Below are 15,198 nucleotides of genomic sequence, written 5' to 3' on the forward strand. Positions count from 1 at the left end.
TAAGCTTTTTAATATATTGCTATATTTGGTTTGCTAGTATCTTATTTAGGATTTTTGCATCTATGTTCATGAGAGATATTGGTCTGTAGTTTTCTTTTTTTGTGTGTTTTTACCAGGTTTCGGTATCAGGGTAATATCGGTCTCATAAAATGAGTTAGGAAATATTACCTTCTCTTCAAGTTTTTGGAAGAGTTTGAGGAAAATAGGTATTAAATCTTTACTTTTATAATTTTTTTTAATGCCTACAGCACCTGGTATTCCAAGGTTAAATCTTTGAATGTTTGGTAGAATTGACTGGTTAAACCATCTGGTCCTGGACTTCTACTTTTTGGTAGGTTTTTGATAATTGTTTCAATTTTCATACTGCTGATCGGACTATTTAGATTTTCCAGTTCTTCTTGATTTAGTCTAGGAAGGTTGTATCTAAGTACTGGTCCATTTCTTCTAGGTTATTAAATTTGGTGTTGTATACTTTTTCATAGTATTCTCGTATGATCCTTTGTATTTCTCTGGTGTCTGTTTTAATTTCTCCCCTTTCATCCCTGATTTTGTTTATTCGTGTCCTTTTTTCTTTAGTGAGTCTAGCCAGGGGTTTGTCAGTTTTATTAACCTTCTCAAAGAACCTGTCTTTGTTGCATTTATTTTTTCTACTGTGTGTGTGTGGTTTTTTTTTTAATTTCATTTATTTCTGCTCTAATTTGGATTATTTCTTTCCTTCTGCTGACTTTAGGCTTCATTTATTCTTTCCTAGTTTTTTAAGGTGAAACGTTATTGTTTATTTGAGTTTGTTCTTATTTTTGGAGATAGGCCTGTAATGATATGAACTTCTATGACCGCTTTTGCTGTGTTCCAAAGGTTTTGATATGTTGTACTATCATTATCGTTCCTTTCTATATATTTCTTGGTCTCTTTATTTCTTCTTTGACCCAGTTATTCTTCAGTAGCATGTTGTTTAATCTGCATGTATTTGTGGTTCTTCCCGCTTTATTTTTACAGTTGATCTCTAACTTCAAAGCATTATGATCTGAGAATATGGTTGATACGATTTCAACCCTCTTATATTGAGGCTATCTCTGTGTTCCTGTATGTGGTCAATCCTTGAGAGTATTCCATGTGCACTAGAGGAGAATGTATAAGCAGCTGTTTTGGGATGAAAGGCTCTGTAAATGTCACTTATGTTCATTTGATCTAATGTGTCATTTAAGGATGTTATTTCCTTATTGATTTTCTGTTTGGTTGATCTGTCCATATCCGACAATCGGGTATTTAGATCCCCTACTATGATAGTGTTTTGTTCTGTTTCTCTCTTTAGTTCTTTCAGTAATTGTTTTATATATTCTGGGGCTCCCTGATTGGGAGCATAGATATTAATAAGTGTTATGTCTTCTTGGTGCATGATTCACTTTTTCATTTTGAAGTATCCCTCAGTACTTTACCTTTTTTTTATTTTGAAGTCTGTTTCGTCTGATGTTTGTACCGCTACTCCTGCTTTTCTCTGAATGCCATTTTCTTTCAATATCGTTTTCCACCCTTTCTCTTTGAGTCTGTATTTGTCTTTGGAGTTGAGATGTATCTCTTGGAGGCAGCATATGATTGGGTTTTGTTTTTTGATCCATTCTGCAACTCTGCCTTTTTATTGGTGAGTTCAGTCCATTTACATTTAGGGTGATTATTGAAAATGAGGTTTTCTTATAGCCATTTTATCTTTTGCTTTCTGGTAGCTCAGTGTTTCCATTGCTTCCTTGTCCTGTTTCTGTTTTCTTTATTTTGGTTGGCTTTGGTGGGTTTTCCCTGTGGCTCTTCTTATGTTATATACTTCAGTTCTGAGTCTTTGGTGTCTGGTTACCATTACAGTTGTCTATTTCCTTCTGCATGTGCCTTATCCCTGTTCCCCTTTGTGAATTTTGACCTTTAAATCCTCCCCTTTTCAGTCATTATTATCTCAATTTGTCCCTATGTATGCTGAACGTTCATTACTATTATGCTATAGCAATTCTCTTATTATCATTTAAGCTTATAATACCCTGTTCTTAGTAAGGGTTGCACTCTTCTGCTTCTATTTGTCTGGTAATCAGTTTACTCCTAATTATGTATTTTTGTTTTGTTATTTTGTTATAGGTGAGCTGACCCCTTTCAGTATTTCGTGTAGAGTAGAACTCGCAGTAGAGAATTCCCTCAATTTTGTATGTCTGAAAATGTATTATTTCTCCTTCATATCTAACGGAGAGCCTAGCTGGATACATTCTTCGCCTTCGATAATGCCTATTATACTTATGTTTTCTCTCCTGATGATATCAGCTAGTTCTCGTAGTTCTCTTTCATTTTTTTTTATTCTTTGGTTTCTGTCTTCTTTCTTAGATTTATTTCTAGATTTCTGTCTTCGATATCTCTAATCCTTTCCTCCATTTGGTCGACTCTATTTCCCAAGCTTGCTATTTCATTTTTCAACTCTTGAAGCGTGTTTTTTATCTCCAGATCTATTCTGTTCTTCTTGAGGGTTTCATTCTCCTTGCTCTGCTCATCTAGTTGTTTTTCAATTCCTGAAATTGTCGATATGACTTGTCTTGGAACTGAGTTTTTTTAGAAGTACCATCCTGAATTCTCTGTCATTTAAGTCACATATTTCTGTGTCTGTAAGCTTATTTTCTGGAGATTTTTCTCTTTTTTTCTCAGATTTCTTGTAACCTTGGTAGCTCATGATGCTTAATGGACTATTTCTCCGCCTGGGCATTAATGGAAGTATATTTTGCTTCCCCACCCCCAGAAAGATTTATTATATAAAGCTCTCTCTTTAGTTTATTGCAAAGAAGGCGTTTTTCTTTTGTTTTCCAGTAGGTGGCGTCTAATCCTCTTGGATCCCTGCTTTATATAAATTCTTAATAATGCCTTTTTTTATCTTATAGTTATTCAATCACACGCACTACCCTCAGTCTCAGTCCCTGTCAGTGTTAGTGACAGTTTTGGTAGTGTTTGCTCAGATTCCCCTGGGGCTCTGTGGTGTTCGGTCTCGGAGGATATGTGGGGAGGAGCCCTCTGGGTTGGAGGATGGGGCTGTAGCTCAGCCTCATGTTTTGCAACCACAGCTAGTAATAATCAACTGTTGTTTCTCTGCTATCCCCGCTTTTCTGCTTTCTGCCCCAATGCCTGGGCACTGCCATCGGCCACAGCGAGCTCATAGCTCTCCCAGGCAGGGCTGTTCAGGGAACCTGCTGCACCTTCTCCCCTCCCCCTCTTTCTGCAGGGAGCTTGGATTGCAAGAGGCAGCTTCTTTGTTTTTCCTAGTCCACCGTCCAACACCCAGGGTTCTGACCTGTGGTAGCTCTCATGCGCAGATCCCACGCTCAGACGTACTGTGCAGTTTGGGTGTTTTTTTGTTGAGTTTTAGATGTTCAACTTATTGTTGTTTCAAGGGGAGAGATCTGAGGACGTCTCTCACTCCACTGTATTTCTGACCATTTTACCATCTTTCTGTCATCCCGTCCGTAGCCGTTTTCTCCAGTTGTTTTCATCTGCGTTGTTGGCATATTTACGAAGCCCTCGCATGGTTGGATTGACAGTAGACCAGGGTGTTGGTCCAGGTTCTGGAGTCTGCATGGGTCCATTTCCCCCTTGCTGCCCAGAATTCCCAGAGAGCCTTTGTCTGCTTCCCCTGCCCAAGTGTGAACTCGGGTTTGTTCACTTGATAATCTAATTCACATGGTATCCCCTCATGGGTTCATGCCTGCTTCCAGTACCTGCTCTCAGACTTGCAGATAAAAACTGTGGTGCCAAGGCCCCCACCAGCGCTTGCCTGACATGCTTTCCCTCCTCCCAGCGCCTGGCTACCTACGGCATCACTGTCGCCGAGCTGACGGGTGACCACCAGCTGTGCAAGGAGGAGATCAGTGCCACTCAGATCATTGTCTGCACCCCCGAGAAGTGGGACATCATCACCCGCAAAGGTGGCGAGCGCACATACACCCAGCTCGTGCGGCTCATCATCCTGGTGAGCAGGGCTGTTGCGGGTGGGGACCTGGCAGGTCCAGGAATTTCTCTGCAGCCACTGGCCTCTGGCGACCCCTGTAGTTGGCATTGCTGTGACCATTAAAGGAGAATCTGCACCTGACTGATAATTTTCCCTATAGATGCACGGTGTTCATCACATTATTTTTATCTTTTTCATGGTTGAAATATTTTGAGATAAATGTAACCAGACAAAGGAAAAAACTAATGTTCTCCCAGAACACCAAAAGGTTTTATAAAAAGTCGTGCATTTGGAAGGAATGAGTAGGGAGTCAGGAGGTTGTGTTCACCCAGGCAGGAGCGCTCAGGGACCAGTGACTGAGTCCACATGTAGCGTGTCTTAGTTGTCTGGGAAAGCAGAAAGAGTTCAGTGTTGATTTTTGGTGTTCTAGAGGAGGGGCTGGCCATCTGTGGCTGCTGGCTCTTGTTTTATTGGGACACAGCCATACTCATTGGTTACATTGTTTACAGCTGCTTTTGTGCCACCATGTTATGACTGAGTATTTATAGCAGGGACTCAGGCCACAGCCTAAAGTATTGGCTGTCAGTCCTGTAAGAACAAGTTTTCAGACCCCTGTTTCAGAGCCCTGTTACTCAGCCTTGGTAGGACTACAAAGTCCTAGCCCTACCCACCCCATAGCTACTGAAATGCAGTCTACATCTAAATGAGATTCCCTGCCTCTAAGCCTGCCTTAGGCCCTGTGAACTCATCATTTGGGAGATGTCCTTTGTTTTTTGTGAGGGTACCTGCCTAGAGGTGAAGCCTGGGTTGTAAGTGTGGTCTGATCCGAAGCTTCATTTTCAGTAAAGTTTACTTGAGTGGAGTTATGACCTCAATTACCTGCAATGTCAAGTTCTCTTTTGCCATAAAGCATTGCATTTCCTTGGGCCGTAGCAAAGCAGCACGGGCAGGGCCTGTTATTTCTTGAGTGCTGCATGGTGAGTTTTATCTCCTCTTCCAGTTTCTTTGCTTGGGACCCCTTGTCTGGTCTTTGCTTGGCACATTAGGCCTGTGCCTACACAACACGAGCACTTTCAGGAGAGGGGCTGCGTCTCTCCAGTCCTAGAAGCCATCTGTTACCCTCCCACTCCTTAGGATGAGATCCATCTCCTTCATGATGACAGAGGTCCTGTCTTAGAGGCGTTGGTGGCCAGGGCCATCCGAAACATTGAAATGACCCAAGAGGATGTCAGGCTCATCGGGCTTAGCGCCACCCTCCCCAACTATGAGGACGTGGCTACCTTTCTACGCGTTGACCCTGCCAAGGGCCTTTTCTACTTTGACAACAGGTAGGAGAAGAGACGGTTGAAATTTGACCAGGTGACCTTGCTCTTTCTCCTTTTCAAAGGGGCTCTTTTGGCTTGGGTTTTTGAAGGGCCTTAACAGTTTTGATGTGGGATGCATCCAGAAAAGATCTCCCTCCTGGGCCAGGAAGAGGACCATTTGTTTCCTCAGTATTTTGTGCTCAGGCCTCATTTATTTGTCTGACTGTTGAACTCCAGCTTCCGCCCAGTGCCTCTGGAACAGACCTACGTGGGTATCACAGAGAAAAAAGCCATCAAGCGTTTCCAGATCATGAATGAGATAGTCTATGAGAAGATCATGGAACATGCTGGAAAAAATCAGGTCCGTCTATGGCTTATCATTTGTGAACTCTGTTCTTTTGAGTTTTTGACTTGCTGATTATTAGGCAAGATAGACAAACAGAAGATATAAATCACTAATATCAGGAATGAAATGGAATATTACACAGAACCTGTGGCCATTGAAAAGATAGTAAAGGAATATTCTAAACAACTTTTTATACATAAATTTGAGAACCTAGAAGAAATGGGCCATTTCCTCAAAACCACCAACTACCAAAACTCAGTTTAGATGAAATAGATTATCTGAACAATGCTATAAACCATTAGACATAGATAATTAGCTTATTTACGTTATCAAGGGTCCTTCCATAAAAGATTTGGGTGGCTTATACCGAAAGGATAACAGTAAAAGTAATGATGAAAGTTAGCTAGTGAATGAGGGTGTTTTCCTAGAAAGTATGATGTAATTTTTACATTGGTAATTGACTTTAGCCATGTTAAGCAAGACAGAAACTGAGGAAAAGAAGTTACTTATTTTTGTCTGGAAAAAAAGCATTGCATTTAGATGAGACGAATTTAGATGAAGACACCAATCTTTTCTTGGCACTAAATACTTGGAGGACTTTATTTCCTACAAAATAGCGCTCATCTCATACTAAGACTTAAGTCCTTTTCTAAAGGTCAGTGCCCATTATTTCTTAAGTATTTGAGCTGTTAATTTGTAGACACATTCTTCAGGTAGCGTAGAATCTTATCAGGTACGTAGCGTAGAATCTTATCAGGTACGTGAACAAAATTCTTAATTGAGATTCCTGAATTTGCATCCACATTGATTGTCAACTTGTGTTAAAGATGGGGTGCCAGCAGTTAGTTTAGCTTCCCATTCTGGACTCTGGCACTGCACTGGGTGGTACACTCCCCTCAGATTTTGCCAGCTATGTTTAGGCTTCTGAGCCAGTTTGCACTCCTGCTGTGGTTTCTTCTTCAAGACCTTGGCTTCTTAATGCTGGTGCCCTGCGTCGTGGGAGAAGCTATGGGATCTATGTCTCTGACTGTGTCTCTTGACTGGTTTCTCCGTAGGTACTGGTGTTTGTCCATTCCCGAAAGGAGACGGGGAAGACGGCCAGGGCCATCCGGGACATGTGCCTTGAGAAGGACACACTGGGCCTATTTCTCCGAGAGGGCTCTGCCTCCACCGAGGTCCTGCGGACGGAAGCCGAGCAGTGCAAGGTGAGGAGAGGCAGGCCGGTCTCATCCCCCGGGACTGTCCACACAGCAAGGACTGCATCATGATGCTGCCCTGTCATGCAGGTCAAGGTTGATCATATGGATGTCGGTGGTAGGGGCAGGGTCTCCTGTGAAAAGATTTATATTTTAAAAACTTTCAGGAAAGAAAGCCCCTGGCAGAGCGAATCAGTCTGTCTGTGTTCCGTGGGCGAATTTCTGCAGAAACCTGCCTCATCACCTTGGTCTTTATCCCTTGTACAGAACCTGGAGCTGAAGGACCTTCTGCCCTATGGCTTTGCCATTCACCATGCGGGCATGACCAGGGTGGACAGGACACTTGTGGAGGATCTCTTTGCTGACAGGCACATTCAGGTAAGGGGGCATGAAGAATAGACTTCAGAAGGCCTGCATGTCCATGGTTGGCCGTGTGTCTGTCTTGGCTTCTGGTCATCTCTGGCTCGGGTGATCTGGGTCAGGGTTGCCTCTCCCCACTCTTCACATCATGCCTGGGGGAAAGTGAATGGGTTTAGGAAAGTGTCTGAGAAGCATGGCAAAGCAAGCACGTTGGTGACTCCAGGTCTTGCCAGACCTGGTGAGGGCTGGGGTTTTAATTGTCTGATAACCTAAGGTGGCTTCATGCAGGTCTGCAGTTCTGCCCCTCAGGTGTCTAGAACCTCAAGAGGTCAATCCTTGGATAGGTGAGGAACCCAAGGACTCCTTTCCTTTCTACTTTGGTGTTCCACCAACAAGGATGGCACACCCTCAGGCCTGCTAGAAACTCTGGGGCCGGTCCCCTGGAGGAGATGGGGATATGGACCTTCTGGTGCTGATGTCTATTTTCCTTATTACCTTTGCTTCTTTAGGTTTTAGTCTCCACAGCAACTCTGGCTTGGGGTGTGAACCTCCCTGCACACACAGTTATCATCAAAGGCACCCAGGTGTACAGTCCGGAGAAGGGGCGCTGGACGGAACTGGGGGCTCTGGATATTCTGCAGGTACTGTGCCTTTCATGTGTTCTCGGGAGGAAGGGTGTCCTGTGTACAAAGTGCAAGGCTGCCGAGAAGATAGCAGAGGGAAGGCAGGGGCCTGCCTGGGAGAAGCCTGGACCCCACCCGGCAGCGCCATGGCCACAGCCCTCCTGCTTTGCTGTCTTTGCCTCAGATGCTGGGACGTGCTGGAAGACCCCAGTACGACACCAAGGGTGAAGGCATACTCATCACGTCTCACGGGGAGCTCCAGTACTACCTGTCCCTCCTCAACCAGCAGCTTCCTATTGAGAGCCAGATGGTGTCAAAGCTGCCCGACATGCTCAACGCGGAGGTGGTACTGGGCAATGTCCAAAACGCGAAGGTAGGCAGATGCTACTTTGGGCGCCTCCGGCTGCTCCAGATACACAGCCCGGGCACTGGGAGTGTGGTGGCCCTGTGCTGTGGGCCGCTGGCCCTGTGCCCACTCCACCAGTGCGAGTGGTCTCAAGTGGCCTGGGTCTGCAACTGGCAGCTCCCCTTACCAAGATCTTAGGAAGGATTGTGTCCCTTTCTCAGTGAGATGTTAATAAACATTCAGAAGACCTGTAATCTCTGTTCTTCTGCTTGGGAATTAATTTCTAATGGTCCGTGGGAGCTTTTTAGATACCAGTTCTGCGTGCTGAGAGCCACATGCTGTCTATTGCAGGATGCGGTGAACTGGTTGGGCTATGCCTACTTGTACATACGCATGCTGCGGTCCCCAACCCTCTACGGCATCTCTCACGACGATCTCAAGGGAGACCCCTTGCTGGACCAGCGCCGACTGGACCTGGTTCACACTGCCGCCTTGATGCTAGATAAGAACAACCTGGTCAAGTATGACAAGAAGACGGGAAACTTCCAGGTGAGGGAGCCGAGGGCAGGAGGCAGAGGTCGCAGCAAGTCTTAGCCTCCTGAGACACTTTAAGATCTCAAAACCCCTGATACAGCACAGTGCTGCATGACGGTGCCTTCTCTCTGTGACCTAGGTGGGGGCAGTGGATGCAGCTGTGTTGTCTGTAAGGCAGTAGCTCACCATAGGTTGGATTATCGTGCCACCTTCATGTGCTTGGGCCAGGCACTCAGATTGCGACGCATTTACCCAGGGTGCCTGCTGTCCACAGTGACAGGCTGCGGCCAGCTAATGCTTAGCATTGGATTGGGTTTTCCTTCTTTGTAGGTGACAGAACTGGGTCGTATAGCCAGCCACTACTACATCACCAATGACACGGTGCAGACCTACAATCAGCTGCTGAAGCCCACCTTGAGTGAGATCGAGCTTTTCAGGGTCTTCTCGCTGTCCTCGGAGTTTAAGAACATCACCGTGAGAGAGGTAGCCCACAGCAGGTTGGGACGGGCACTGTTACTCAACGCCAGGGCACCGCCTGTGTCTCTCCTTGGTCCCCTGGCTTCTCTGACTGGTCTCCTTCCTGTGGCAGGAGGAGAAACTGGAGCTGCAGAAGCTGCTGGAGCGGGTGCCCATCCCTGTGAAGGAGAGCATTGAGGAACCCAGTGCGAAGGTGAGCCGGTTCCTTTGCTTGGGTGAAGGCCTGGTTTAGAATTTTGTAAAGGTGGACCTTGGACTAGGGTTCGTGCTTGGTAACCTGCTCATTCTCCTAGATCCTCCTTACATATTCTTCTACATACAGTCACGGTTACTTAACGTTTATAGATTAAAAGCAGTAGAAGGTTTTATGTGGCATGAATGCCCAGGGCAGAAATGTGGTTCATTTCCTTGGATTGTTCAGTGACCACCATCCTTCTTTCTGGCCTTGTTTTTTCCAGATCAATGTGCTTCTCCAAGCCTTCATCTCACAGCTGAAATTGGAGGGCTTTGCACTGATGGCTGACATGGTATATGTGACACAGGTGAGGGCAGACTTGTGCCACCGGGAGACAGGTTCTGAACAGTTCCTTTGCTCTCCTGTGTGTCTTAGAGCAAGTGGGTGGGGCACTAGTGAGGGAGAGGGAATGTCGAGCTTTGCCTTGGTTGGCTAGTTTTTGATGCGTGTGTGGTACAGCCACTGTTTTACTGCTTTCGAGTATGTGGGGAAAGGTGGGGCTTAAGAGAGTGCAGGGGCTCCTTAGGCAGAGGCCATAAGACAACATCCGCTTGCCCAGGGAGTGGCTTCCCACAGTGGCTGCTGGACTCATAAGTAAGTTCAGAATTGACAAAAGGCTTTATATAGTAGCTGTTTTTTGTCTTTACGTCCAAGGGCAAGTCACTAGCACTCTTATTCTTGCAAGAGCCCATAATGCTAAATGAGGCAAAACTTTAAAATCGCACAGCATAGTGTACGGCCATGCTACCCTGAACACTCCCCATCCTTTCTGATCTCGGAAGCTAAGCAGGGTCGGGCCTGCTACAGCATCTAGGAAGACCAGGTGCTGTAGGCATAAAAAAAAATCGCGCAGCAAGCCGCCTGTTCTAACTGGTCTGTGTTCAGCAAGCGCCTGCTGTATGGAGGGGGAAAAGAGGAATTACAGAGGGCCTTTTAGAGTTGACGAGGCTGATTGTGTCCTAGTGAGGTCTGGGACAGGAGTACCTAGCAGAATTGCCTCGTCTTTCTCCAGTCGGCGGGCCGGTTGATGCGGGCCATCTTTGAAATTGTTCTGAACCGAGGTTGGGCGCAGCTGACAGACAAGACCCTGAACCTCTGCAAGATGATTGACAAACGCATGTAAGGCCTGGGAGTTGGCTCTGGCCACTATAATCCGGGTCCCCAGGCTGAGGGTGCTGGGGAAGACGGAGCATGCACCTGACCTCTGGTCCGGATGCAGGAAAGGGGACATGTACCTCGGGAGGGTTGAGAGGGGAAAGGCTTTGAAGGGTGGAACTGTGGAGTGGGTGCAGAGTAGGGGTGACAGTTGGCTCTCAGGTCCCAGTGCTGGCACAGTGTCGAATGCCTGTCTTTAATGGCTGTTTTTTGTGGTCACGGCTAACTTCTTGGAAGCCATGATGAGGATACGTTGTTACAGGCCATGTACAGGGACTGAGGGTTTTGTTCCCTTCCTGGGTAGGTGGCAGTCCATGTGTCCTCTGCGTCAGTTCCGGAAACTCCCTGAGGAGGTAGTGAAGAAGATTGAGAAAAAGAACTTCCCTTTTGAGCGTCTGTACGACCTGAACCACAATGAGATAGGTGTGTGGGGTGCTGTCATCCTTGTTCTTACTGCCCAGTCGTCTTTCTAAGCCCTCGCACTTTCCAATTACTGAGCCTCATGCCCCAAGGTCCTGGCCACCTCTCACCACCCTCTGAAGTACCGGGGCAGTCTCAGCCTTGGCCTTTGACTCCTCTGGGCTCCACTGAAAGTGAAGGGAAGAGCTTGCCCCCTGGGGTAGAATCGGCTGACTCCCCCAGTGGCCCTGTGCAGATAGTGTGTAGGCGGCTGGCTGCAGCCCCATGCCCTTCTGTTGTGTCCTCCCAGGGGAGCTCATCCGCATGCCCAAGATGGGCAAGACCATCCACAAGTACGTCCACCTGTTCCCCAAGTTGGAGCTGTCTGTGCATCTGCAGCCCATCACGCGCTCCACCTTGAAGGTGGAGCTGACCATCACGCCGGACTTCCAGTGGGATGAAAAGGCATGGGTTTGCTTGGCGAGGACTGGCTTCGGCGTCATGTGGCGGAGAGTGGGTGGGCGGTGCTGTGTGCCCCACCGGCTCACTCTCCCTGTCTGGACCACATTGGCAGGTCCATGGTTCATCAGAGGCCTTTTGGATTCTGGTGGAGGATGTGGACAGCGAAGTGATACTGCACCATGAGTACTTTCTGCTCAAGGCCAAGTACGCCCAGGACGAGCACCTTATCACGTTCTTCGTGCCTGTTTTTGAACCGCTGCCCCCTCAGTACTTCATCCGTGTGGTGTCTGACCGCTGGCTCTGTGAGTGTGTTGTCTGCACAGCCCTGGGGACAGATTCTTCCAGGGCGAGTATGAGAATGACCTTGTTGTGGGGAGGGTTCCGGTGTGCACAGAGGGGCTGTGGGGGCCCTTGGGCGAGGAGGGCTGCTTGCCTACCACCCGCCTGCTTCTTCTTGGGCAGCTTGTGAGACCCAGCTGCCTGTCTCCTTCCGACACCTGATCCTGCCGGAGAAGTACCCGCCTCCCACCGAGCTGCTGGACCTGCAGCCCTTGCCCGTGTCCGCCCTGAGAAACAGTGCCTTCGAGAGCCTTTACCAAGACAAATTCCCCTTTTTCAATCCCATCCAGACACAAGGTCAGTGTCCTGGAGGCCTTATAAGGCCAACGCGGGGTAGGGGGCCCTCTGCAGTGGGAAGGGGCGTGAGGTGCTCAGATCTCCATGGACCTGGCAGCCCCTCGGTGCTGACCAGTGGAGCACACCAGGCATTTCCTGTCTCACGCGCCTGTGGTTACAGTTAGACCTGCTTTGTTCTTTTGCATGTCTCACCAAGGAGGTCAGTGCTTCGTCGGTTCTCAGGCTCGGGGGGCTTGCTGTCCCCGACGCTCAAGTGGTGGGCGGAGTGGGCAGCGTTGACTGAGGCCTTCATGCATTGCTGAGTGACCACTGTGTCCCCAGAGCACGTCTGGGTTTTGAGTGTTGTAGGCCGAGGATATCACGGTGCTTTCTTTTGTTCTCCCCGCCTACGTTATGAAGGATTTACCATGTGAGATATTGTTGTCGCTGTCCTATTTGATTGATGGAGAAACCTAGGCAGAGGCACCCTGTTGCACTGGCTAATAAATAGGACGGAGACCTTCCCCCATTCTAGATGCCTGGGCTGGGCTTGTCCCTTCTTTCCACATTAGCCAGTTTCCATCCAGGAAACATGGAGCATTGGAGACAGAGAAGGGCAGCCAGGGCCCTTTCGCTCTGCATCCTGGTCCCTGAGAGGGCTGGCAGGAAATGAGACTCAGGCTCCTTTGTATCTGTTGTCACCCCACAAGTTTGCACGGGGCCTGAACTCTTGATCTTTGCTTGTGTGTGGGAGGGAGACTGTGAGGGCACAGACGGGCAGTCCGTTGCCCCTCGTGCTGGCACCCATGCTGATGGCCGGCTTGCTGCTGCCAGCTCTGGGCTGCGCTCTGAGTCCACCTCGGATTCACGTGACCACCACTGGTTTTCAGTGTTCAACACCGTGTACAACAGCGACGACAACGTGTTTGTGGGGGCCCCCACCGGCAGTGGGAAGACCATCTGTGCGGAGTTCGCCATCCTGCGGATGTTGCTGCAGAACTCGGAGGGGCGCTGCGTCTATATCACCCCCATGGAGGCACTGGCCGAGCAGGTATGTGATGTAGTGCTGTGTCACCTGTAAGTGACACAGAGGCTGTTTTCATCTGTGAGTGCAGGTCAAGGTTCTCTAGGCCCTGAAATTTGCAGGGTGGGTCAGGGCACGACTGTTTGCATTTTATGGGTTGTTCTCTCAGCTCGTGAACTAAAAAGAGACCCTGTCACTGAATGGAGCTTGAAGTCTGTGGGTCACCAGGCTTCCTAGCTGCTCAGTTCTTCTCATGATGGAAGTGCCTTCCAGCGCAGCCTGACACTCTACGCGCCATGTCCCTGCCTGCAGGTGTACATGGACTGGCACGAGAAGTTCCAGGACAGGCTCAGCAAGAAGGTGGTGCTCCTGACGGGCGAGACCAGCACGGACCTGAAGCTGCTGGGCAAGGGCAGCATTGTCATCGGTACCCCTGAGAGGTGGGACATCCTCTCTCGGCGCTGGAAGCAGCGCAAGAACGTCCAGAACATCAGCCTGTTCGTGGTGGACGAGGCCCACCTCATCGGGGGCGAGAACGGGGTATGGCCTGGCCTGGTGCCTTACCTGTGATGGGGTCTGAGGCCAGAGATGAGGCCTTCTGCCAGCAGCACTCTGCTTGACCCTTTATTCAAAGGGACAACGTGAGACTTGAGCTCTCAGTGGACATTGGCTCCTCTGGGGGGTGGAACCCAGGAGCATTTCGAGGGTGCTAGTGGTGCACGTAGGTAACCCATGGCCGAGGGTGGGCGTCCGGGTGCTTGATGACGCTCCCTCTCCTCCAGCCTGTCTTGGAAGTGATCTGCTCCCGGATGCGCTACATCTCCTCCCAGATTGAGCGGCCCATTCGTGTTGTGGCGCTTAGCTCCTCGCTCTCAAATGCTAAGGACGTGGCCCACTGGCTAGGCTGCAGTGCCACCTCCACGTTCAACTTCCACCCGAACGTGCGCCCCGTGCCTTTGGAGCTGCACATCCAGGTAGGACCCACTTTTCCTGCCACTCATGGCCTCTTGTTCAGAGTACTGGCTCTTGTAACCCCTTTTCCTGTGGTCCTTAGGGTTTCAACATCAGTCACACGCAGACTCGCCTATTGTCCATGGCCAAGCCAGTGTACCATGCCATCACCAAGCACTCTCCCAAGAAGCCTGTCATCGTTTTTGTGCCTTCTCGTAAGCAGACCCGCCTTACAGCAATTGACATCCTCACCACGTGTGCGGCGGACATCCAACGACAGAGGTGGGGGCCTGGCTATGTCCACTTCCTCTTACCCGGCTTGGCCCTGGGGGTTGGGCTGACGGGGAGTTAGGTCATGTGAAGTTGGCCCACTCTGAAGGGTGTCCCGTTTCTGAGGGCGGGCTTAGCTCCCCTGGCTAGGGGCTGGGTGACCGCACCTTTGGCAGGTGTTTGCCAGGGACCGGAACCCTCTGGCTGAGTTAGCCTTGTGCCGCCCAGGTTCTTACACTGCACCGAGAAGGATCTGATCCCGTACCTGGAAAAGCTGAGTGACAGCACGCTCAAGGAGACGCTGTTAAACGGCGTGGGCTACTTGCATGAGGGTCTCAGCCCCCTGGAGCGGCGTCTGGTGGGACAGCTCTTCAGCTCAGGTAAAGAGCCTTTGGCACTGGTTGTGACTATTATCCAGCATGTCATAAGTGGTGCATGTGAACTGCAGCGTTTAGTGTTATTTTTCTGCGTCATTTTTGAAGTGCTTCTCTGGTTATGGAATCTGCTGTCTCTTTGGATCCTGCCAGTAATCTCGTGGTGCGATGGGGTAAACAGTAACTGTCCTTGCTAATGAGGAAGCAGGGGGCACCCAGGGTGAACCTTTCCAGAACCTGCTTTTCTAGACTAGCACCTTCAGCCCCTATACTGGTTTTCCAGGGACATCAGATCTGCCAAGGTCTCTTCCAGTATTGCTCCGTTCTCAGTCATGACAGACCTCACTCCTAGCAAGCTTTGCTCTAGTTGTGAAATCAGATTGGCCCCCACCTGCCCAGGAGGCAGCAAACTCTTCCTCAGCTGCCTTCTCTCTGCCACAGGGGCCATCCAGGTAGTTGTTGCTTCTCGGAGTCTCTGCTGGGGCCTGAGTGTGACCGCCCACCTGGTGATCATCATGGACACCCAGTACTACAATGGCAAGATCCACGCGTGAGTCCAGCTG

The 15,198-nt window shown here is 49.0% G+C and overlaps 1 protein-coding gene across 1 annotated transcript in view; it reads left to right on the forward strand.

Annotated features, from left to right (window-relative positions):
- SNRNP200 (small nuclear ribonucleoprotein U5 subunit 200) overlaps nt 1-15,198 on the forward strand; it is a 30,711-nt gene that overhangs the window by 10,542 nt on the left and 4,971 nt on the right. The window contains exons 14-35 of the mRNA XM_011382009.2: nt 3,815-3,985; nt 5,099-5,292; nt 5,506-5,629; nt 6,670-6,819; nt 7,078-7,188; nt 7,680-7,811; nt 7,978-8,166; nt 8,491-8,688; nt 9,004-9,156; nt 9,263-9,343; nt 9,609-9,692; nt 10,398-10,504; nt 10,845-10,963; nt 11,250-11,404; nt 11,514-11,703; nt 11,864-12,037; nt 12,907-13,067; nt 13,353-13,580; nt 13,823-14,014; nt 14,095-14,273; nt 14,490-14,641; nt 15,077-15,185. Of these exons, the coding sequence (XP_011380311.1) occupies nt 3,815-3,985; nt 5,099-5,292; nt 5,506-5,629; nt 6,670-6,819; nt 7,078-7,188; nt 7,680-7,811; nt 7,978-8,166; nt 8,491-8,688; nt 9,004-9,156; nt 9,263-9,343; nt 9,609-9,692; nt 10,398-10,504; nt 10,845-10,963; nt 11,250-11,404; nt 11,514-11,703; nt 11,864-12,037; nt 12,907-13,067; nt 13,353-13,580; nt 13,823-14,014; nt 14,095-14,273; nt 14,490-14,641; nt 15,077-15,185 (3,353 nt within the window). The remainder of the gene's footprint in view (nt 1-3,814; nt 3,986-5,098; nt 5,293-5,505; nt 5,630-6,669; nt 6,820-7,077; nt 7,189-7,679; nt 7,812-7,977; nt 8,167-8,490; nt 8,689-9,003; nt 9,157-9,262; nt 9,344-9,608; nt 9,693-10,397; nt 10,505-10,844; nt 10,964-11,249; nt 11,405-11,513; nt 11,704-11,863; nt 12,038-12,906; nt 13,068-13,352; nt 13,581-13,822; nt 14,015-14,094; nt 14,274-14,489; nt 14,642-15,076; nt 15,186-15,198) is intronic.

This window comes from Pteropus vampyrus, unplaced genomic scaffold (genome assembly GCF_000151845.1).
Source record: "Pteropus vampyrus isolate Shadow unplaced genomic scaffold, Pvam_2.0 Scaffold461, whole genome shotgun sequence".
In the NCBI taxonomy this organism is placed as follows: Eukaryota; Metazoa; Chordata; class Mammalia; order Chiroptera; family Pteropodidae; genus Pteropus; species Pteropus vampyrus.